This window comes from Ascaphus truei, chromosome 22 (assembly GCF_040206685.1).
Source record: "Ascaphus truei isolate aAscTru1 chromosome 22, aAscTru1.hap1, whole genome shotgun sequence".
NCBI lineage: Eukaryota > Metazoa > Chordata > Amphibia > Anura > Ascaphidae > Ascaphus > Ascaphus truei.
The window spans coordinates 8421104-8446059 of record NC_134504.1 but is presented as its reverse complement, the minus strand read 5'-3'; the positions used below and the strand labels follow the sequence as shown (position 1 = coordinate 8446059).

The window sequence follows — 24956 nt, the reverse complement described above, 5'->3', positions numbered from 1 at the left end:
GAGATATACCTGCATTTGAGCGCTTCAGCTATTTTCCATATTCTTTTAAACCGAGGATGTAATATGAAGAAGGGATCAGGAAGATACAAGCAGACCAGCCACTAAACGCACTAAAGCTTCTGCACATATGGTAGTTCCACCACTACTCTTGGCTCTTTAGGCTGAGCCCCCCCCCCCACTGCACGCGCCAAATTTCAACCCGTTCTGCTGCGAAGGGGGTGGTTTGTGTGTATTGGAGATGTGCAGACCTCCGAATCTGTCGCGGATTGGCCAGTTCCACCCAGCCGTGGAGTTCCGCAGACCGGTCTGAAAAAGGCAGACGCGGGGGTTTATTTTTCCCATCGTTGAAAATCTGTCCTTTGGAATCAAAATCCACCAAAGGCATTATTACGGGAAGAGTATATATAAATAGGGGTGCAGCCTCCAGTTTAAGCCGTTTTGCAGGGTTTGGCTGCGGGTTGGTTACGGCTGCAGCTGCTGCGTTGTACTACACTCTAGAACAAACATATATATTATTAACTTAATTAAAAAAAAACTTGTAGCTTAACCATTAGCCTGTCATTGACTGGACTGATTCCTGTCTGTGTGTATCCAGTCCACTCCCCGGGCTGGTGCCTGGCTGGCCTCATATGCCAACTCAGATAATATATTACACTGTATTCACCGTATAATTGTAGTTTTGTTCTGGTTAATCACTTGGCTGCAGAGTTATATATATCTACCTACTGTATGTAGATATCTACAGCTATTTAAAAGTATTTTATTTTTATTTTTTATAACCCATTCTTTATTTCTTGATGAACACCAGGGACTTTTATTGTTCATGGGATCCATGACATACCCTTAAATGTCACCACAAGGTAATGTTATGTTGATTTTCTTTGGTCTTTTCCGATTTGGATATTTTATTTGATGAATTTATTTACATTTTCTATAGTATTAAATACAGCTCAACCCCATTATAGCGCGATCCGTTACAACGCGAATCCGCTTATAACGCGATGCAAGTGTGGCCCGCAATTTTTGGATTTATGAATACTTTACAACACGATTATTGGTGTCTTAAATACTTAATGTACAATTGTATGCATTGTACAATAATTTCCAACGCGATCCGCTTATAGCGCGATGTGATTCTTTGGACCCCCCAGCGCAGCGTTATAAGGGGGTTGAGCTGTATTGCTAATTGTGAAACCACACACACAAGCAATTTTTCCTTCTCTCTTTTAAACCATACATTAAAGCTTGTATAAACTATCTTAAATTATTTGATAATTCTCACACTTGATGTGCTGTACATGTGACAGGAGTCTGACTTTTTGTTGTTAGGTGTAATTTTATACTACATCTCCCTTTACATAGTTACATTAGTTACATAGTTACTGTACATAGTTACATAGTAGATGAGGTTGAAAAAAGACTTCCGTCGATCAAGTTCAACCTATGCTAAATTTAGACAACAGATACTTTATCCTATATCTATACTTACTTATTGATCCAGAGGAAGGCAAACAAAAAACCCCATTAAGGGGAAAAATTAATTCCTTCCTGACTTCAAGAATTGGCAATCGGATTAATCCCTGGATCAACATCCTTCCCATGCATGGGCGTCCGCAGATTTTTTTTGGGGGGGGGGGCATAATTTTAACTCATTGGTAGTGCTACCAAAGAGAGCCACCTCATTCCCGAGTGCTGGGAGGGAGGGGGGGGGCGGCTGGGAGGGAGGGGGGGGGCGGCTGGGAGGGAGGGGGGGGGGCGGCTGGGAGGGAGGGGGGGGGGCGGCTGGGAGGGAGGGGGGGGGGCGGCTGGGAGGGAGGGGGGGGGGCGGCTGGGAGGGAGGGGGGGGCGGCTGGGAGGGAGGGGGGGGGGCGGCTGGGAGGGAGGGGGGGGCGGCTGGGAGGGAGGGGGAGGGCAGCTGGGAGGGAGGGGGGGGGCGGCTGGGAGGGAGGGGGGGGGCGGCTGGGAGGGAGGGGGGGGGGCGGCTGGGAGGGAGGGGGGGGGGGGCGGCTGGGAGGGAGGGGGGGGGGCGGCTGGGAGGGAGGGGGGGGGGGGGCGGCTGGGAGGGAGGGGGGGGCGACTGGGAGGGAGGGGGGCGTGAGACTAGCGGGCGGCTGCAGCATCCCCCGCGGCTGCTGCTGGGTTGGCGCCTGGAGGTGGGTGGTTAGGGGTGGGGCGAGATTTGCGGGCGGCTGCAGCATCCCCCACGGCTGCTGCTGGGTTGGCGCGCGGAGGTGGGCTGGGGGGGACACGTCAGACTGGCAGGCGGCTCCAGCATCCCCTGCGGCTGCTGCCTGGGACAGGAGGCACGTGCGGGGGAACCTGGGTTGGCGCACGCGCGCGGTGGATGCTGGGTTGGCTGGGTTGGGTCCCCACCCTCCGTCCCACGTTGGGAGGGGGAGCAGGTCCACAGGCAGCAGGCCGGACACCCTGCTTGCCCTGCGGGATCTCGGGGCTGCGAGTGATCCAGGGGGGGGCAAGCGCCCCCCCCCTTGCCCCCTCCTGCGGACGCCCATGTTCCCATGTATACTTATTTGGTATATCCCTGTATACCTTTCCCATCTAAAAAGATGTCCAACCTTTTTTTGAACAAATCTATTGTATCTGCCATCACAGTCTCCATGGGTAATGAATTCCACATTTGAACTGCCCTTACTGTAAAGAACCCTTTCCTTTGTTGCTGGTGAAATCTCCTTTCCTCCAACCTCAAGGGATGGCCCGAGTCCTTTGTACTGTCCGTGGGATGAATAGTTCTTTTGAAAGCTCCTTGTATTGTCCCTGAATATATTTGTATATAGTTATCATATCCCCTCTTAGACGCCTCTTTTCTAATGTAAATAAATCTAATTTAGCTAGCCTCTCCTCATAACTTAGAATGTCCATCCCCTTTATTAATTTGGTGGCTCTTCTCTGCACTCTCTCTAGTTCCATAATGTCTTTTTTTAGAATTGGTGCCCAAAATAGGAATTACAGATTAGAAAATTTATTTTCTACATTTAAGGTATGGGATTTTTGTTTCTTAATAAAACCATACTGTTAGTTTGCACAAAATTTTTAATAACATTTATTGAGATGCTGACAGTAACCACACACATTAAATGAGTAGTCATAGAAAAGGTTAAAATGTTTACTTGTTCAATTTTGTTTAAACAAAATGAAAATAGCATTAGATAATCAGATAAGTGTGTGTATATAAGTTCATTTGAAATTTGAATTCTCCCATCGTTTTACACAACTCATTCGAAATTTAACCAAATAGACCAAATTACATTATACATGTTAGAGATCTAAGATGCACTCGATATGCATATTAAGGATTGAGACAGTCATAATAAAAATTAAATTAATTGACAAAGTATGGCATAAAAAGAAATAAAGATGCATCAACACTTACTGAATTAACAGAAACAAAATGCAATTACAGTTGTATAACAAAAAAAACTTTCACCTAGGGAAAATTGGAGAAGAAATCAATTAATTGATGTCTTTAATATATATATATATATATATATATATATATATATATATATATATATATATAAATTCATGGAGTATGTAGCCTAGAAATTATTTTCTTTTGCTTTCTTCTTTGCCTTGATTTTCCAGTATGTATGTATGATAAAGCAGTAAGAGAAAAACTCCCAAGAATTCTTGGAACGTGATTATTAATCCACTTTGAAAGCGTTCAAAGCAATTTCTAGAAAGAATGCCATACTGTAATGTACAAAGGCTGAAATGTCTTCCACTGTATAGCTTGATAAGTTCGCAAAGGCTATGTGTGTAGTGTCTCTTTTGTCCTTTAAGACAGATGTTATGAGTTATATTTTCTCAGAGCTTTTGCCATTGCAGTTCTTTCCAGCACTTTTGCACATGATGGGTACTGTTGTGAAGTACAAATCCAAAAAGTGAATGAGGCTTGGTGCATTCTCTGTTACATCAATCCACAGTTAGTAGCAGTAGCATTCTGCTTTTCTTCATGATGCTGGTTACTTGAGGAGCCACTCATTAACTGCAAAGATGTAAGATATATTTCAAAGCATTAATATCAACGAAAAATGACTTGTACTTGCATATTAGTGCCGTTTTACTTAATTCCGAATCACTTCCGAAATAAAGAAAATAAACGAAGAAAGCATTGGGATACAGGCAAATATAGCGGCACTCCGCCGAAATAGAAAGTTAGCTGCTTGGGTGCAAGCTGCAAAAATAATGGTAATACAAGTTGGTAAGAACAGGCTTCCCAGGTATGTTTTTCTAAAGACCTGGAGTGGCTATTCTTATGAAATATATATACTGAACATCTCAAGAAGAAATATATACCAGCATAGAAAACGACAATCTTCATCCCTGGGGACCGAAACGTTGGGTCTACATGTGGAATATGTTACAATGAAGTAATATCTCTATTCACCATTCTATCTTTGTCTTTTCTGGTATACATTTCTTCTTGAGATGTTTGTTTTTTTGTACTTACATTTTTACCATGCACCGACCAGCCTCGAAGACCCTACCTACCAAATGAGTGCTACCATTGGCACTTATTCAATACACTCTAAAATGGGTGATTGCAATCAGCTGAAAACGTCTATTAACGTCAATAGCAGTGTTCGGCTGATCGCAGTGTTGGAACATATTAAATAAAGATCTTTGAGGTGGACAAAATATCTGCTTCAATATATCTATGCAATGTGTCCGCTACGGTAATATTCCAGATGTTTCACTACAACCACAAAAACATTTAAATTGAATGCTATAGGAGGACAATTTAAAGATCAGTTTGTTTCTGAAAATGATAAACGTACAAGACAATCTATAAAACCTTCAATTTGCATTTTAAATGTAACAACGCTTCAAATCTCTGTAAATTACATTGTTGTACACAATGGCATTAACAGTTTGGATACTAAAAACACATTGTTAGTATATGATTAAAGCTTCCCCATATCATATGAGTAAATATTTTATAGTGTTGCCCACAGATGAGAAGCACTAGTGACGTTTGAGACACAAGTCTTGACTTAAGTCCCAAAAAAAGGGGAAATAGTCTTACTGTTAATTCATTTCTTCTAGTCCCCCCCCCCCATGCCAGTACAAATAAATGAGGATTAATCACCATTCAGTTGGATGCAGGAAAAAACTTTCAACCAACAGGTCCCAACAGCACCTGTAAGGCTCCCTGCTCCCACTTAACATCAGTTATCCCTCTAGCCGAGCAATGAAGAAATAAAGATAAACAGGTCCTTTGTTCCTGACAGTGAGGCGCCTATCTCTACGGGAGGTATCGTGCTCAAACTGGCAACCGGGGACCAGGTCCTTGCCCGTCCACTCAATTTCCATTGCTCAGTTTGAATTTCCGACTCTCCTTAAGACAATCCCTGGGGGCTGTCCTAAAGCACTGTCACTGCCCATGGCTTTGATTGGTCCATCTCAGACGAGCCCTCGGCCTCGTATTGGCTCAGCAAAGACGATCTTTTCACTGATTGGTCGACATCCGGTTTTCCATGGTTTCAGATGGGGCCTGGGAAGTGATGTAAGCCGAAGCCAATCAGAGCTCCACAGTTATCCCGAGCTACTCCTGGTTGTTCATGGTCAGTCTCCGTGTCAGAGACTAACTGGAAATACGGACAGAAAACCGAGAGACGATCATCCCGAGTCATTGGGATATTCTGAGACGGACGAATCGTGGAGACATCCTGTGTAGGCTAGCTTCGGCAGTGCCCAGCACCATGTGTGCTAACAGTCCCCCGTGGCCCCCTGTCTTGGCGAGTTAAGATTGTATTTGTGCATTGTGTTGGTCCTGTTGGCTCCGGCCAATTTTGTCTGGTGCCTGTGATTCCTGTGTAAATCGTCTGCTCTCCCATGACACCGTGTATGCCTTGAACAATAAAACAAATTGGCATTTCTGCACAACATGTACCCTTATGCATACTACAGTAAATTAGTGCAAGCTAATTAGTGCCTCCTTTAATAGCACATTAGCAAAATATTCTCTTCAATAAACAATACCATTGGAATGGCATGTTGAAGAGGTCAGCATAGACTGTTTAAGGCTTTCTATTGTGCTTTTTAGTCAGTTTAGTTCCCTATGTGCCAAAGGTCCTGGGGATTAAATAGTTAACCTCTTTGGTACTAAAGAGGTTGTGTGTCTTGGAACTGGAGAGCAACTCTGTGTCTCAATGGAAAATCAGAAGATATAGCAGTTGAGGCAATAGATTGGGCATAACAGGACAGATAGAGAGACACAGCTGGACAAGCAGGACCAGATCCTGGCAAACCAGTACAGGAAGAGATTGGAAGGGCAAGAAAAGTATAAGCAAATGCATGAACTGGTGCTACGTTTGAGTACGTCGCTTGTGCTGTCTGGGAGACAGACCCGCTTGGCAGAGGTGGGGAGTATAGACCAAAATATGCAGACAAGGATTCTGACAGGAGACAAGGTAGGGAGTCCCAAGACTGGAACACAGGGGTACAGGGAGCAGGAACACACAAGGTCCAGGGGCACAATGATAAGACTACCTAGCGCAGGCTAGGAGAGTAGAGAATGGGTAGCTTATAAAGGGTAAGGACATGTGAGAACAATCCACCTCAAATAGAGACTGACGTCTTGATTAGGAAGTGAGGGCAGGAATTGCCATGAAGCAATATGCCCATGGTTGCTTCAGTGGGGGTGTGAGGTCACTTCCTGTTTACAGCCATCTTGCTAGAGACTAAGGGAAAACATCCTCAATTGACAGCCATGTTGATTGAGGCAATGAGACCCGAGTTGACAGACTTTCAGGGATGCGCCGGTGCCGAATGGGAGTGGCAGCAATGGCAGATCCTCACAACAGAACAGCTAGATAGTACAGGAAAAGAGGAACTAGACTAGGGAGCATAGCAGACAGCTAACATACAACTGATGACAGAAATAAGCTGAGGCCAATAATCCAGCAAGTCAAATGCTGACACAAAGAGGAAACTAAGGGGAACAGCCTGGGATAGTTCCAGAGCCTTACATTCAATCTGTTTTTGGATTAAGCTGTGGGAGTGGCCAAGGAAAGGGTAAGAACATTTGAGGGGGTCAAAGGCACAAGCATGTAGCTTGGTAGAAGTGTAAACAGGAGGAATAGATAAAAGGAGCCCCTTTGAAGGACTGGAGGGCAGGAGTGGAAAAGATGACTAAGGCACAGCTACTAGAGGTCTGAGCAGAGCAGCATGCCTGGACGAATGTGTTGGATCATTTTGGGCAGCAGCACATCTGTATATGACTTTCAGACAGCAGGAGTCAAGTATTAGCTGGATTTCTGGGTTGAGCAGGAGAAGCCCCCATTCAACAGAATTGGTCCTGCTTGAAAAGGGGCGAGACTAACATGTCATCGCACCCGCAGCAATATGCAATAATGTACACTACATACGTGTATATATATATATATATATATATATATATATATATATATATATATATATGTCAGAATTATACATTATATACACAAATATTGTTATATCCAAACTTGGCGGGTTAGGGCCCCTCAAAAGTCACTGTCTTCCTGTGAATAAAGTAACCATTAAGATGAAATGACCATACCTTTATATTGAAGTTTTTGTGCTCTGTTATTTGGACAATCTTTCCCCTGTAGACTAAAGTTTATATTAGTTCGGATACAGCGGTTGTTTAGAGGCTGGGCTGGTCTAAAATTGTCACTCATGCTTGAAAATATCTGGGATGGCTGATTTTGGCTTAGCAGTCTTAAAGAATGCATCTGTTAATAAAAAAAAAAAAGAATGGTTAGTTTTCGAATAAACAAAAATGTAAATCATATAAATTACATACTATATGTGTCCATGTGTATTGAGTCTACACATACATCCTTGGTCTGGCGTACAAGTTAGCTTCTAACATATCAAGGCCTAGTTGGTGTATAGAACATGTTTATTTTTGGATTCTTTTGTATCAAGCATTCTACTGGCTGATGTGGCATTCTACTGGCTGATGTGGCATTCTGCTGGCTGATGTGGCATTCTACTGGCTGATGTGGCATTCTACTGGCTGATGTGGCATTCTACTGGCTGATGTGGCATTCTACTGGCTGATGTGGCATTCTACTGGCTGATGTGGCATTCTACTGGCTGATGTGGCATTCTACTGGCTGATGTGGCATTCTACTGGCTGATGTGGCATTCTACTGGCTGATGTGGCATTCTATTGGTTGATGTGGCATTCTACTGGCTGATGTGGCATTCTACTGGCTGATGTGGCATTCTATTGGTTGATGTGGCATTCTACTGGCTGATGTGGCATTCTACTGGCTGATGTGGCATTCTACTGGCTGATGTGGCATTCTATTGGTTGATGTGGCATTCTACTAGCTGATGTGGCATTCTATTGGTTGATGTGGCATTCTACTGGTTGATGTGGCATTCTACTGGTTGATGTGGCATTCTACTGGTTGATGTGAAGCAGGAAAGCAAAGGAAGATGGGGCACTACATCCAGTGCTAGTTGTTCAAAAAACAACAAGGTGTGTTTCCACGATAAAAATATTTAATGGATCATAGTAACAAGCAGCACACCAACGTGTTTCGGACTATACAGCCCTTTATGACCTTCCAAATTATTTGGAACCAAAGATAAATCTTCTAAGATCTCAAATTGCAGTGCGAATGGGCCACCTCAGTATTTAATTAAACAAATAGACATCCCATACAGGAAATCCCATACGGGAAATCCCATACAGGGAAAAATACCGGTGCACCGCTTCTTACAAAAGAAAAATTGGGATATAATGATCAAAAGGATTTATTCATATAAAAACACGGACAAATAGTACTGATGCAGACACACTTACGCGTTTCACACGCAGGGTGCTTTATCAAAGCGCTCCGGAGTTTTGCGCAGTTATGCTCTGTGGTTTTGCTATCAGTATTTAGTTAGGCAGCAGCTCTGTTTTACAGATATGTTAGCACACACTACTTCATACTGTATGCAAATGACCCAATTACTGAGTTTATTCCCACGGACTTCCAATGTAATTTACATGCTTTTGCTAGCAGTGATATAGTTCACAGCACAGTTCTATTCGCCCTATTGGCCCTCCTGGTCCTGGAGATATATAGATTTGTTACAGATTATGATATTTTTTTTAATGAACCAAACTGAGAGTTTTTATAGATAAAACTATAGTGCACAGAGCTTTTGAAACTTCACAGGTCTTTTCCTAATGTGTACATTTAGCATTAACACAAAATTAGGCTGCAAAAGCTCTGTGTGTTAAAATGTCACCTATGATAAATGTTAGTGTTGTACCGGGTTCTGTTTTTTTTTTTTTTTAGAAAACCGGGTAACGGGTACCCGGGCAAAGTCAATCATCTTACCCGGCCGGTTACCCGGATGGCACTTACCTGCAGGGTGAGGAAAAGAGCAGCGATATCTGGGAAGCAGCAGCAGAGGTCCTGTGGTGGCGGCTGCAACAGAAGTCTGATATCAGCCGGTTCCTCCCCGGCTGTCCAATAGGGACGCTCCTGCTCCGGTCACATGGTTCCCCGGCTCATACTGGTCTCAGTTGTGTGCTGTATTCCTGCTGCTCCCGCCGGCTGAACACGGACTTCTGTTGCTGCCACCAGGACCTCTGTTGCTGCTTCCAGATGTCGCCGCGGTCTTCCTCACCGGTCTTCCTCACCTTGCGTCGCCGGCTGCAGATAAGTGATGTTGTATTTTCAACTACTCTAACATTACTCGGCGCCGGTTCCTACCCGGTGCCCGGCCCCCTGCTGCCGGGTCCGGATAATTTCCGGGTAGCTGAAAATGTGCCGGGTAAGCTGGCTACCAGATAATTTCCGGGTACTCGGTACATTACTAATATACGTTCATATTGGTCCACTGAAATGTATCATTGCCTTGAGAGCATCCTGGGTTGGCAAGAGTACCAGGCATCGTGGAATCACCAGAGTTTATTTAGCCATAGCTAACAGTAAATCACACAGTACATAACACAACGATACCTTTCCTGCAGGGGTGCGCAAACTGAGGGGCGCGGTCCCCACGTGCGATTTTCTAAGGGGGTTGCAGAGGCCCACGCGCTCTTCGCCCAGGCATGTAAATTAAATGCCGGGGGAGGCGTGAGGTCTCTGCAACTTCCCTTACCTGCTCTCGGCCGTCTCTTCGGCGACGCGTCGCCATGACAACGCAGCATCAAATGACGCAGCGGGGTCAAATGGCAACGCATCACATGACGTCGCGAAGCCTGAGAGCAGGTATGGAGGTTTGCGAACCCCTGCCTTATCGGCGCACAGGGTTAAAGGGGAACATCTAACTCCACTAGCTTGAAGGGGCTGCCATAGCAAACTTGCCTTCTTTTGGCTTTAGAGCACGGGAACAAAAAGTGTTTCTTTCCCTCGTGGGAAGTCTTGAAAAAGATTTACACAGGATTGCGCCAAAACAGCCATACAGGCCGAGGACTCCAGGTACCACACCGGTACCACACCGGCAGCACACAGCCTTTACAAAGACTGACAGGTGGGGAACATTGATACTTGGGAGAGGGCCATGGTTATACCCTATGTCAATTAGGGAGATGCCAGTCAGTCTGGGGGGAAACAAAGGACGAGATAGGGGCAGGATTGTTAACCAAAATGGAGTACCGATTGTCCCAAGTTCTACTCCCGAATTAAAGGAAGGGCCCGGAAGCACACGCGACATGCCCAAATATGGCGAGGCCCATTTGTGGTTTAAGCCACCGGATACAGGGAATACAAAGGGGAAAGAACTGAGAAACAGCCAGTGTATGCTCGACATGACACTGACATGAATAGGCAACCGGCCTAGCTTCCCAGGGTTTCTGGAAGCCTGGCTGCCTATTTCATCCCAGTACATACAGTAGCAACCGGCCTAGCTTCCTAGGGTTTCTGGAAGCCTGGCTGCCTATTTCATCCCAGTACATAGCAACCGGCCTAGCTTCCTAGGGTTTCTGGAAGCCTGGCTGCCTATTTCATCCCAGTACATAGCAACCGGCCTAGCTTCCTAGGGTATCTGGAAGCCTGGCTGCCTATTTCATCCCAGTACATAGCAACCGGCCTAGCTTCCTAGGGTATCTGGAAGCCTGGCTGCCTATTTCATCCCAGTACATAGCAACCGGCCTAGCTTCCTAGGGTATCGGGAAGCCTGGCTATCTATTTCATCTCAGTACATAATAATATTAAAAAAGTAAATGGAGTTGTAAATATTTATAGTTCATATGAAACAACAATCTTTTTCGTATTTTCACATATGCATGTCATTTAATAAATAAATGTACCTGTTCTAAATTTGCACCCAATTGTTGTTGGAAAATATTAATTTTTTGTTTTGTCTTTACTATTAATTATTCTTTTATTTTTATAACGAGTACTTTCTTCATAGAAAGTATTCAATGATATATACTCAAAGCTAAAAAATGTAGGCCAGTCACACAAAGAAAGCTTTCTGACTTGTTTCCAGGCCTAAATGGCCTAAGAAAATTATTTAAAACCCTGTCACAATGTAATTGACTTTATCAGGAAAGCTTCTGCTAAAAATGACTTTCACTCTCTTTTGTTTCTCCTTCATTTCAATAGCATTTTTGAGGATTTTTTTATTTTGACTGGGATATTACAAGATGCTTTACAGAGGAACAAGGGCCTACTGTAGAAATGAGCTGCGCTCTTCTGTTACCTATTAACAGCTGTCCCCAGCTCTGGTTATCTCTCCTGCCCAAAGCATGCTTCAATTTCTGTTTGTTTCGGGCGCCAAAGTTTAAAGACACTTTGGAGAGAACGTAAAAAAAAAAAAAATGACTGGGGGAAACTGCTGAACTAAGCCCTGAGTTAGTTCACTGCAGTGTGGTGATTCCAAAGTTGCACTAATCAGGGTTGGGATTAAAAAAACAATTGCAATAGTTTAGGAGACATTTCGAAAACTATTAATTAACACATGATCTGATAAAAGGCAAAATCGAGGCAATTAGTCAAGTAGAGGGGACAGCTCTAATCAAGGCAATGTCAAAGTAATTTCTCAATGTCTCCCAACAGCACAACGGGGACAAAAACAATGTACCGCATTTATCAAAAGAAAAAAACCCAATTGATTTTAACGGGATTCCTTGGGTCGGATAAATCTTGTGCTTTTCTTGGACCAGTTTTGCAGCTGGGGAACCGATAAATAACCCCTAACACACCGTGATTAGGGTTGCCGCGTTTTGGTTTTTAAAAACTCGACCCTATCCAATGGTCACTCATCCATGGTGGGACATTCCTACCCACTGTTTGGCCCACCAGAGACAAGGGGGCTTAGGACTACTTAAAAAAAAAATTAAAAACAGCCAATCGGGTGTAATTATCCCTCAGTAGGAGCTCCGAGCAGAGCACAGTTGAGCTGTATTGAACATGATGAAAAGCGTAACTGCGGTGGAAAGGGTGAAGATACGTTCTGACGTTTGGAGGTCAGAGAATAAGGCATGCCTGGTAAAGTTGTGAGAATGTCTTTAAATCTGTTTTGCAAAACTTTGGGGGATTTTTTCCCTAGGTCTGCACTTTTAGTGGATGCTCACATAACTGGGGAATGTGGGACAAATAAGATTTAAAAGCAATATTCCCCCCCCCCCATATTGTTGTGGCATTTTGAGAAAATTATAGTATATGGCGAACAATATCAGCAAATTTTGCCTGTGTCACAAATAAGCAAAGGAAACGCATATTTCTAATATCTGGCACTACTGGCTCAAAGTTTATTTTGGGAATGAATAAATTAATGCTATAGTTACATAGTTACATACTGTACAGTAGTTACAGGCCTTTATTCTCTCCCGTCTCAGTTATTGTTACCTTCTAATGTCCGGCCTTCCTGCCTCTCATCTGTCTGCTCTACAATCTATCCTAAATGCTGCCGCTAGAATCACTTCACTGTCTCCTAAATCTGTCTCGGAGTCTCCCCTGCAGAAATCCATCTCCCGGCTTCCTATTAAATTTCGTATTACTTTAAAAATTCTCCTCCTCTCTTCTGCCCCTCCTTACATCATAGAACATTGGTTGGGTCAAACTTTTACAATAGTGATTATAGAGTGCTTTGATTTTTAAATTAAAATAAAATCTTTAATTGGATTGTAAGTTCTTCGGTGCAGGGACCATTTTCCTAAATGTTACTTTTATGTCTGAAGCGCTTATTCCCTTTATGTGTTACTTGTATTAGTTGTTATTTATATGATTATCTCCCGTCTATTACTGCTGTGAAGCGCTATGTACATTAATGGCGCTATATAAAGATGCATACAAATGTACTTTTACTGTTAACTGGTAAACGTTTGCACAGCACAAATCTAAATAAACGTTCATTTGAAAACGCTTTGTAGACTGGTGTTTATTTAACATATTACACCAGCTAACGGCAGCTGTGATATGATGGTGAAAACATTGACAGACCGCTTACTTATCCCTCAGGGTCGCACAATGCTGATTTACTGATAGCATGTGTGCAAGTTAGAGCAATGGGCAGGTCACCGACATGCATCTGTCCCCGTGCCCCTCTTTACTTCATTTACATTGCTTAAACATGCTTTCCACGCAATGCTACACAGGCATAAACATGTGCTACACCAGCGCCATCTTAACGCATTGGGCACGCTGGGCAGTTGCCCGGGGCCCCCACGAGAATAGGGGCCCCACGCTAATCTATGCACAGACCAGAATGTAACACTAATTTTCCGATCACCCGCCTCAACATTCAAATCTCCCGCTAACTCGGTAGAAGGAGAAAAAGAACGACTTGCAGCGGAGAGTTGGCATGTCTGCATTCGCCAGAGAAATTTTGCAGGGCCCAGTGCACTGCTTTGCCCGGGGGCCCATATTGCTGTTCAGACGGCCCCGTGCGACACACATTCTGATATGACAACGTTTCTCTCAAGACACAGACAGAGCATGTTTTCTCGGGCCTGGTTTCCTATACTCCTGTTTAGTGATCCCCCTCTACTAAATTCTAGATAGGGAAGGTAACCCTGCATTACTTCATGAAGCGTTGAACAAAGTTAGATACTGTATTTAGATAGATAGACTTTGATATAATATGATCCATTATTAGACTGTCAAAATCGTAATACAGGCATACCCCTGTTTAAGGACACTCACTTTAAGTACACTCGCGAGTAAGTACATCTCGCTTAATAGGCAAACGGCAGCTCGCGCATGCGCCTGTCAGCACGTCCTGAACAGCAAAACCGGCTCCCTACCTGTACCGAAGCTGTGCGCAAGCGGGGAGACTATAGAGCCTGTTACACATGCGTTATTTACATCAGTTATGCACGTATATGACGATTGCAGTACAGTACATGCATCGATAAGTGGGAAAAGGTAGTGCTTCACTTTAAGTACATTTTCGCTTTACATACATGCTCCGGTCCCATTGCGTACGTTAATGCGGGGTATGCCTGTAATGATTTAAAGTCAGAAAATGTGATCTCTTCGATCACTAAACACAATACGGCAGCACCATACATAAAAATATATTAAAGAAAGACTGGGCAATTCTAAATTCCATTTAACCTGAAACATAGATTGTAAGCTCTTCGGGGCAGGTCATCCTTTTCCTAATTTGCTTTTATGTCTCAAGCACTTGTGTCTCCCATTGTGTGTTATATTGCTATGTCCCGTTGTGTACATGGATGGCGCTATATAAAATGAAGATATACATACAAACTCCTGTTGTGATATTAACCAGCGCGAATTCACTTACACAAACACTTAAGCATGTTAAAACGTAACGCAAAACAAATATGAGACTTGGCTGCCGACCAAACCACCAGGCTTTTAAACGTGTTATAAATGCAAAGCCTGTGGTTTTGGTACAAACAAAAAAAACCCCCATAATTTCAAATTAAACATTTTATCAATTCTATTTCTACTAGAATTCTAATACTGCTCACAATGTGTTGGTCAAAACAAAAATACCTCGCAGACAGCATGTTTTGGAGCATGTCACAAATATCCCAAAGGGATCCAACACACAATGTAGCCAGACTTAATGATTTCAGCTCTGCCCAAAACCAAGTGTAAATCCCCAGCATTTATTTGCATGCTGTGGCCCCGCAACTGTGTCTGTACGGCGGCCATACAGGGGAGTTTTGCGGCTGCCCGTAGTACTTTGCAGTAATGATAGGTGGCGCTAGTGTGTCTTTAATCTAAATGCAATGTAGCGCCCCCCTTATTCCCATACACTGTCTTACTGCGGAAAATACTTCAGATGACTAAAAGTATTTTTAAAGTATGAACTTTTTATTAGCGTACATTACTAGATTGTGAGCTCTTCGGGGCAGGGACTTCTTTTCCTAAATGTCACTTTTATGTCTGAAGCGCTTCTTCCCATTGTGTTATTTGTTATTTATGTGATTGTCACGTGTATTACTGCTGTGACGCGCTATGTACATTAATGGCGCTATATAAATAAAGACATACATACATTATACTGTAGCTTAGAGATAAATAACAAATCGTTTGGGAAATAATGCAATCTTCTTACAATAATACAGTGGGAGCATTGATTGCTAAGCGATAATGGGGAAAGACAGGGTTGCATGAGACATGCAAATGCACCACAAGTGGTATTTTTATTTATACAATCTCCTTCATCTTCTTCTGGCTATCCCTTGCGCATTTTCACCTGCAAAATAATTGGGAGATGGTTATTTATTAATAATCGAGAAGAAATAGATACATGAATTACAATGTGCTCTTTTGTCTGTGTGCATGTGTGTTCTACGTAAACTGTTTGGAACGCCTACGCGGTTCATTGAATTTGTGTGCATGTGCGTACTACCGATATGCGAACTGAATGGAACGCATATGCGGTTCATTGAATTTGGGGGCAGTATAGGTATTGCCAATTGAATGGAACACATATATTACCTTAATTATCCATTTGTGGAGGCAGATAGTCGATCCTGCTCTTCAGTGGTCTGTAGTTGTTGTGACTTTTTCCCCTGGTTGGGGGTGAGGGTTCATCCCGTTGTAGGAACGCATGACTGGGCTGTACTTTCTTGGGTGGGCGCAGATAGACGGAGGGGATATGAAGGGTCGATTGCGCGGTCTCCTTCGGAAGTTGCCGAGATGGAACATATTTGACCAAGATGCATCTACAGCCCAGTACCTGCACCTCAAAGCGGGTTAGCCCACCTGATTCAGACTTAACTCCCATTAAGTAAATGGGAGTTAATGCCTGATCAGGTTCTCTAACCCTTTCTGGTACTTGATGAATCTTCTCCATAGTGTTTTGATTCATTTTTAAACAAAAACATTCCTAAGGGACTTGCATGAAGTGATATTGATCCTAAGATACTACATTTGAGAGGAGGGGATAGATCTAATGAACTGCCAACTTCAGAGAATTTGAATGTACATTGATCTTGTGATCTTTTTGCTTTTAGAAAAAAATTCAGAAGCATGTAAGCTAATAAATAGTGTAACATGTAAAGCAATAGTGCAGACTTGCCTCAATATTAAGTGCATGCTTGTTAATGCAAGAAGCATGGCAAATAAAACGGGCGAGAAATGGGTGGAGGTTGACATAATATAAAAAAGAGCAATCTGATGTGAGGAGTATTGATTGGATAAAATCCATGAATGAGCAATTACATTAGAAGGCTTTCCACCATTTTTGAGGGACCGGGCAAGGAGAAGTGGCGGAGGAATATGTTTATATGATAAACCAGATTTTAAACCTGTTTTACGGGAAAACATTTATGAAAGGATTGGTGACAATGAGGAACCTACTGGAAGTGGATTGCAGTTTGCAGTGGAGGCAAAAGTACTAAGACGTTGTTGGTAGGAAATGGGAAGCCAAACTGGCAAATGGAACAGACACTGTCCATTGAGGGTTGCTCAATACTTCTGTTAGCATACCGAAGAAGAGCCACCTTTAAAAATATTATATCAAAAAGAAGTCACAAACTTAACATTAATTAACAATTGGCTAACACAGGGAGAAGCGCTGCTTAGAAAGGCAAGTTCATTAACAACCCTGGCCCTGATGCCATTGCCCTGATGCTCGTATGAACCCCAAGGGTTCATAAGAAGTTCAGCTCACTAATAGCCAGTACATTATATTAAATGTTCAAGGGCTCCATTTCCTCAGATTCAGCACCAAAAGACAGATTTAGTAAAGCAGATGTGGTACTTTTATTTAAAAAATGGAGTTGGAACACAACAAGGGAATTGCATACCTGTAAGCCTGACATCAAAGGCGACCTGCAGATTCCGATCGCTGCTGCTCACACCATCCAGGCTGTCCGGTGCACGTGAGGCTTCTGACTTTCTCCATTACCTTGAGGTCCTATTGTGGTGTAGTGCTGGACGCATTTTTTTGTATTGGACTTTTGTTTCCTAGTTTGTCTCAAATTTGAATTTTGATGCTATCTGTATGCTGACCTAATTTTGGTTACCATATTACCCCATGGGTTTGTTACTGGTATTTCCAGCTGCTTTTAATTCAATTACAGTGCCCCCTTTGGGCTCACAATATTACTGCATTCAATACCAGGTCACTTTATCTACAAATTGTGTCAGGGAGACTTTGTCCCAATAGGGTGTAAGGGAAGTACCTTCGATCACAGAGATGTTGGGGAATGGGCCAGAAGAAGGGTCTTTCCGCCCCGAAACGTTGCCCCCCTTATTTTCCTTGTCTTCCCCTCCTCCCTCTCCTTCCCTTACCCCGTGTTCTCCCTTACCACATGTTCTATCCTACATTTGAGCTATATTTTTTTTCTAATAGTGTAGTTATATATTTTTCTAATATTGTATTGATCAGTTGTGCGGCGAACATTGACAATATAGTCAGTGTAGATTATTATCACGCTCTGTGTATATATCTGTATATTTTAGTAAAATCATTGTTTGACACTTTACTTACATTTCCTTATTTATCGGATTGAGTGCTGGAACTCCGCCTTTTTTGTGCCATATTACTATAATAGCATGGTTTTAATGCAGGATAGGTCATGCCAAACTAATCTTATTAGTGTCTTTGAGGACTTATAAAGGAATTTAGAGCAGGGCAATGCAGCTTGCGATCTACAGATAGCATCATTTACTATCAGTAAGGTCTCGCAGAGTGCACCTGATCTCCCGATGTTTTGGCGACTGCTCGCAGCTGACTCGGGAGTGCACCGCGACTGAGGAAAAATGGAGTTTGAGTGTTGGTTGCAATACACCGCAGTAATGATAGGTGGAGCTAGTGTGTCTTCAAATCTAAATGCAATGTAACCCTTCCCTTATTCACATTAATTTTGTATGATTCGATATCCCATATATTTAAATATAACCCAGCACTTATTACCCTAAAAACTTCAAAGTATTTTTAAAATATGAAAATTATATTTTGTGATGGCTTTTGATATTGGATCACGCAGAAGGCAAATGTGCTATACAAAATAAAGGAAAATGTGTTTGAGTGCCAATATTTGCTCCTGGACTAAAAACTGGAAGCAGCAACTGTTATAAATGGACAAGCGCAGTAAGTCAAGGTTTACTGGGGCCATTGATTTGTATGTTAATTATTAATGACCCTGAGGCACAGTAATAATAGCATGTTCTTGTCTAGTGCTGCTAGTTTTACGTAGCGCTTTACAGAGACATTTTGCAAGCACAGGTCCCTGCCCCGTGGAGCTTACAATCTATGTTTTGGTGCCTGGGGCACAGGGAGATAAAGTGACTTGCCTAATGAGCCGACAACTCTCAGTGCCAGTCAGTGTCTTTACTCACTCCAAGTAGGCATAGAAAGCCAAGCCGGCTTCTTTGCTGATGACACTAAATTACGTAAGATGGTCAAATCCAAACAGGGTGTCATTTCTCTAGAGACTTTGCTGAACTACAGATACAAATGTAATACAGATATTAAATTCAATACAGAACAAAACATTAGCATGTCAGGATTTATATTACTCTAACAGCACACCCTGGGATGAAGGTGCCTGCAGATGTCATGTAGCAGAGCTGGTTTTAAACACGGTCACACAGTTTTGAGCAATTTGTTGTGTTTTCCGCATGATAAATCATGTGAGAACTTCTCTATTGATTTGAAGGCATTTTTTTTCTCTAAAAAACAAACTTCTTGTTATAGTTCCAACCAGATACTAACTATTTTTAATGTTATGTTATACCCATGTGCTAGCTTCACATTGCACAGTTGGCAGCCAACCGCACGCTGATGAGTAGGCTTACTGGCTCTGCACTTATTTAACCCAGGCTGTGCTGAATAAGCTGTGTAATACAGGAGGGATAAGCTTATAGGGGTTCCATGTTAAAATAGATGAGAAATAAAGTGTGATACATTGTGCTAATTTGCATGTCATTACCCAGAATCCCTGGCTGCAGCGGAAGAACGGTTTGCTAAGCGATAATGGGGAAAAAGTCTGGTCTGAGACATGCAAAGGCACCACAAGGAGTATTTTTATTTACTGTTATAGTTCACACAATTTATGTAAATTTTTTGCATGGCTTCTGTTTGAGAATAGGACGAGAATAGAAGTGTCGATGTAACGTAAGGGTACCCAAGATGTACAAGTGTGCATCTCCTGCGTCACTTGACTGGGACATTTAAACATACTTCCCGGAGATAACGGGCAAACCCTTACGGTACCTTGGGAAGCACGGTGTCTCCGGACCTGAAATTAATGTGTTTCAGCTCTGGAGGCCCCCTGCTTCAATACTGTGTTATTAAAATGTAAATGAAAACCGCGCGATCACCTGTAAGAGCTGTGCAGGGAGATGCAGGCGATCTCCCTGCACAGAGAGAAGCTGCAAGAGCTGTGCAGGGAGACGCAGCTTCTCTCTCTGCAGGGAGATCGCCTGTAAGAGCTGTGCAGGGAGACACAGCTCTCTGTGCAGGGAGACGCAGCTTCTCTCTGTGCACCGATATCGCCTGTAAGAGCTGTGCAGGGAAACGCAGCTTTTCTCTGTGCAGGGAGATCGCCTGTAAGAGCTGTGCAGGGAGACGCAGCTTCTGTGCAGGGAGATCGCCTGTAAGAGCTGTGCAGGGAGATCGCCTGTAAGAGCTGTGCAGGGAGATGCAGCTCTCTCTGTGCAGGGAGATCGCCTGTAAGAGCTGTGCAGGGAGATGCAGCTCTCTCTGTGCAGGGAGATCGCCTGTAAGAGCTGTGCAGGGAGATGCAGCTCCCTGTGCAGGGAGATCGCCTGTAAGAGCTGTGCAGGGAGATGCAGCTTCTCTCTGTGCAGGGAGATCCCCTGTAAGAGCTGTGCAGGGAGATCCCCTGTAAGAGCTGTGCAGGGAGATCGCCTGTAAGAGTTGTGCAGGGAGATGCAGCTCTCTGTGCAGGGAGACGTAGCTTCTCTCTGTGCTGCTCTTAAAGACTGCGGCAGCGAAATGGAATGTTAAATTTATTTAGCTCATTCAGTAATTACAAACGAGTGCGGTATGGCATATTTTACCAAACGCTAGAAAAAAGTGATCTTTCTTAGTGAATACCGTTTTTGCAAAAAATTCATAATGTTCGATAGGAACTTGCCAACCCGACTGATGTTGCAATAAATGTATTGGTTGAGTGAATAGGCCCTTTTAGCTGGTACAGATGTGGATTGCTATTGATAGTGTATATATTTTTGTATATGATGATATGTTTGCCTTTTTAATCTTAGTGTCACAAGCATGCTTACTTCCCATAGCAGTTTGTGTAATAGGGTGTTGCCCGGTAAAAGGAATTGCTTTTTGTAGGCGTATAGCCGACAGAAAGCTCCCTTACAATATACACAGTAAAAGGGCTGCAAACTGCTTACCCTTAGCACTCTATTCCTGGGTGCTAAGCTACACAGAGCTATTGTACAGCAGCAAAGTGCAAATTCCATGTTAACACATAACGGAGTATAAACACTTGTGACTCATGAAACTGCCGACATACTGTAGCCCAACCTGTCTGTAATGTGAAACAAAGGCTCTGCTGTTCTAATAAATGTATAGCTGCCAGTGACTTGTGCTCCCAATCTGCTTTGAATTCCCTGTTATTATCATGTTAATGCTTTAAGGGCTTCATACAACATGTTGTAAAGTATTTAGCAAGAGGATCAGGTTAATGACAGTGGTTTTCTTTAAGGGTTAGATGAAGCTATAAATAAATATAGTTTATTTCCAATTGGAATGCTTCAATGTGTCCAATAAGATTTATTCTTTGGCCATTGGTGGGGTCACTTCTGAAATGAAATACAAAAAACTAAAAGGGGCACAATTTTCCCTGCGAAAAATGAGATTTCCCATCAGTTTTATCACTATAATTTAAGTACACACAAAATGTTATAAATCCCCCCCCCTAAAGCAACAGACACCCTAAAGCAACAGACACCCTAAAGCAACAGACACCCTAAAGCAACAGACACCCTAAAGCAGGACTCTTGAACCGGTTCTCCAAAGCGGCCAGATCAGAAAACATTTAGAAGGACCCCAAGCTCATTGTAATGTAATTTTAGGTACATTAAAAACGTGAAAATGATATTATAATATTTCAACATTTTTCAAGCATATATACCATCTGTACCATATACATTTACATTACCTTAACTTACAAGTGAATTTCAGTGGGAAAAAATTGCACTTTGCTCCTGATAACGTTAAACTAGTTTCCTAGGCAGCCAAGATTCCAATGGCCAACTCAAGACTCTTCATGGGACTCCAGTTGAAGAGCCCTGCATTCTAGGTTTATGCATTGTGTAAAAATATGTATACATGACTCACTTTTACTTTCATCTATTAAACATACATATGCTATTAGTTTAGTTTTTGTTGTACACTGCGCCGCCTGTTTCATAAGACTCGTTGGACACATTCATCCACTAGATCAATGGTTTCCAACTCTCCTTGGGCACCAGAGACCTCAGACATTTTAGGAATGATACATGAATCAATAGAGCCGAGAAGGCAGCTGGTTTATAGAGCATCTGTATATTAGTTGACTATTGTGTCTCTGTGTTCCCTGAGTTTAATAAAAATGCATTAATTTCATAAGGGCTTAGTTAAGTACTATTTCAGTATTTGCAAAGTGTGATACTACTTACCTGCATCCTTGTAATGTAGATAGGTTTGTTCATTATAATCCAACTTGCTGTTTCATAGCAGGGCGGGATAGTCATTGACCCATCATATGTAATGAAACTAGAGGTCTCAGGATAAATCTCTTCTATATTAAGCCCCTGTAGTAAATATGCATCATCTGGGGACATATTATGAAGAAAACACGTTAAGTGAGCAGATTGTGTAATGAGAAAATATGGCAACCATTTATTTTTGGACAGCAGCAAAATATGGAAGCAAGTCAAGCATTAAAGTATAACATGGCTCAGCCACATAACACATTAATTTCATTTACAGTGCAAAGTACTTTTCTGGGTAATATAACAAACACATTACTGCATATCGTTTCATTTCCTATATTCAGTGACTCAATTTTAATCAAAGTTTTTCCGGTACTGTGTACATTTTAATGGAAGTCAAATGAACATCAACACGCTTGTATCATAACAATTCACCTCAAGTCTCCATGTCATGAAAATTATGATATGGAGCATACCAGGATATGATAACATGCTTTCTCGGCCTATAAAGTAACTTTCTTTCTTCTATTCACTCTCTTTTGTTAACTTTAAGATTCAATTGGAAACTCACTTTCTAAGGAGGTGTTTCAACAACTCTGTACATAAACCTACCATAAATGATCTTGTTTTATCTGCCATACACTAGATGTAATGAGGTTTCCTCGTGAATGTACAAGTCCAACCCACCTCACCTACTATCAGTGCCTAAATCCCTCTTCAGGTCTTCTCCTACAGATGTACGGTAGCCCTCTGTAGCTGGGATAGCCAGGGGAAACTGATTAGGTCCATCCCTGGCTGCAGAGATGTTCCTTCTGTCCCTTCCTCCTCTTCACTGCTTCTCCCCAGACCACCTACATCCATGTTTGACTCCTCTTCTGTTACAGAGGTGGAAGTTTCTCAGTTGCTGAATTTCTTTCCTTCTATCACTTGCCCTATCGATCCTATTCCCTCACCACTTAGTAGACCTCTTGTTCCTACCCTAGAGTCCTTACTGTCACCCATATATTCAACGGCCTGTTCTCTGGCACTTTCTCCTCCTTCAAGCATTGAGTTGTCCCACCAATGTTTCAAAAAGTTCCACACTGGACTTGCCTTACTAACCACTGCACTGTCACCCTCCTGCTCTTTTCTTCCAACCGGATTGATGGAACACATGGCCTTTTCCTGCTTGCTCAACTTTCTCCAATTACCTGCCCCCTAGACCTTATTTAATCTGGTTTTCTTGTAGCTCACTCAAGTGAAACTGTCCTTTCAGAAATAGCCAATGATCTCCTTGAAGTCACAGTAAATCAGTACTTGATCTCTCTGCTGCATAGACCACTACCGTCTACACTCTCTCTGTATCAGGAACAATGTCCCATCCTGGTTCTCTTCATACTTCTGCCACCACTCATTTTCCATCTCTTTTTCTAACCCATAGTCACCTACTGTTGATTTTTTTTTCTGTTAATGTACCTCAAGGCTCTGTTCTGGGACTTCTCATTTTCTGTGTCTGCACCCTATTTCTTGGTGACCTCAACTACTTTGGCTTCAGGTACAGTATTACCTCTATGGAAATTATACTCGGATATAGCTATCCACTCCTAATCTCACATCTGTAGTCCAATCCCAAATCTCAGATTGCCTCTCTATGATATTCTCATGAATGCCACCATGTGTAAACCTGGTCCTTTCTCCATCACAGTAATGGAATCACCATCTATCTATTCAGTTACCAAAACAAGTTGCCTACATGTAACATTTGACTCCTCCCTATCCTTCTGGTTTCCCATTCATGCTCTGGCTAAAACAGGTTGCTTCTTACTCTGGAACATTGTTAACCCCCCCTTTCTTTTTTCACACTACCGCAAAAATGGTAATGCATGCCTTTATTCTCTCCCCTCTTGACAACTGTGACCAACTTCGAACAGCCCAATTTCTCCTTTCCAATCTATACAAAATGTTGAAGGTAGAATCATTTCACTTTCTCTGCTTACCTCCTCCTGAACTCCCTGTCCTGGCTTCCCATTTAATTCTGCAACACCTAAAACGTTCTCCTCCTAATCTTCAAGGCTCGTCACACTTTTCTCCTACATATCTTTGATTTTTCCCTATACCCCTGATTCTCTCCTGCACTTTGCTCCTAACAGTCTTCATTCCACACTAACTCTCTCTCACCGAAAACTGGTTTCCTTCCCTGTCACTACCTGTGGATCTCCCTTCAGATCAATCCTGAAAATTGACCTTCTGTTTGAAGGATTTCAATAGCTCAAGACCACTGCTCCACGCACCCACAGAAGCACCGATTGGCTCCTGCTCCACAGTCTCTGTAAGGCTCCCGATATACCATTAAGGGCCAGATGCTCAAAGCCCATAGTGGAATGTGACCTAAACTTGGAATGGAAATTATTTTTCCTGATTTAACAAAGTATTCACAAAGATAAGTACAGCTAAACCCTGTTATAGCGCGGTCCTCGGGGGCCACCCGACCCGACCGCGCTAGAACCGGGGTCGCGCTAATTTAAAAAAAAAAAAATGGCCGCTGCGTGCCTGATCGGGAGGGAGGGAGTGAGGAGGGAAGGAAGGAAGGAAGAGGTGGCCGGAAGCCCTACACGTCCCCTAGCAATGGCAAGTCCAGCCGCAACCTGCTCCTTACCTCCCACCACCGGCATCCATTTCGTCCCCCCCCCCCATGCCCCCACACCTACCGGCCCTCCGCGGCATAGCCCACGCGGCCCTCCGAGTCCCAGCCTGCTCCTCACTCACCCCCCTCCTCCCGACACCCCCCCTCCTCCCGACACCCCCCCTCCTCCTGATGCCAGCTCCACTCCAATCTCAGCAGCCGACACCAAAGGTAGGGAGGGGGAGTGGGAGGTGTGGTGTAGTGTGCTGTGAGTGCTGTGAGAGTGTGCT

At 43.1% G+C, this 24956-nt stretch overlaps 1 protein-coding gene across 3 annotated transcripts in view; it reads right to left on the bottom strand.

Moving 5' to 3' along the window:
* Positions 1-3046: 3046 nt before the first annotated feature.
* CA10 (carbonic anhydrase 10) overlaps positions 3047-24956 on the bottom strand; it is a 107541-nt gene continuing 85631 nt past the window's right edge. For all 3 annotated transcript variants that reach the window (XM_075579860.1, XM_075579859.1, XM_075579857.1), the window contains 3 exons: positions 22029-22183; positions 7562-7736; positions 3047-4006 (listed from right to left, as the gene is read on the bottom strand). In XM_075579860.1, coding sequence (XP_075435975.1) covers positions 3984-4006; positions 7562-7736; positions 22029-22183 — 353 coding nt within the window. In that variant the 3' untranslated portion in view covers positions 3047-3983. The remainder of the gene's footprint in view (positions 4007-7561; positions 7737-22028; positions 22184-24956) is intronic.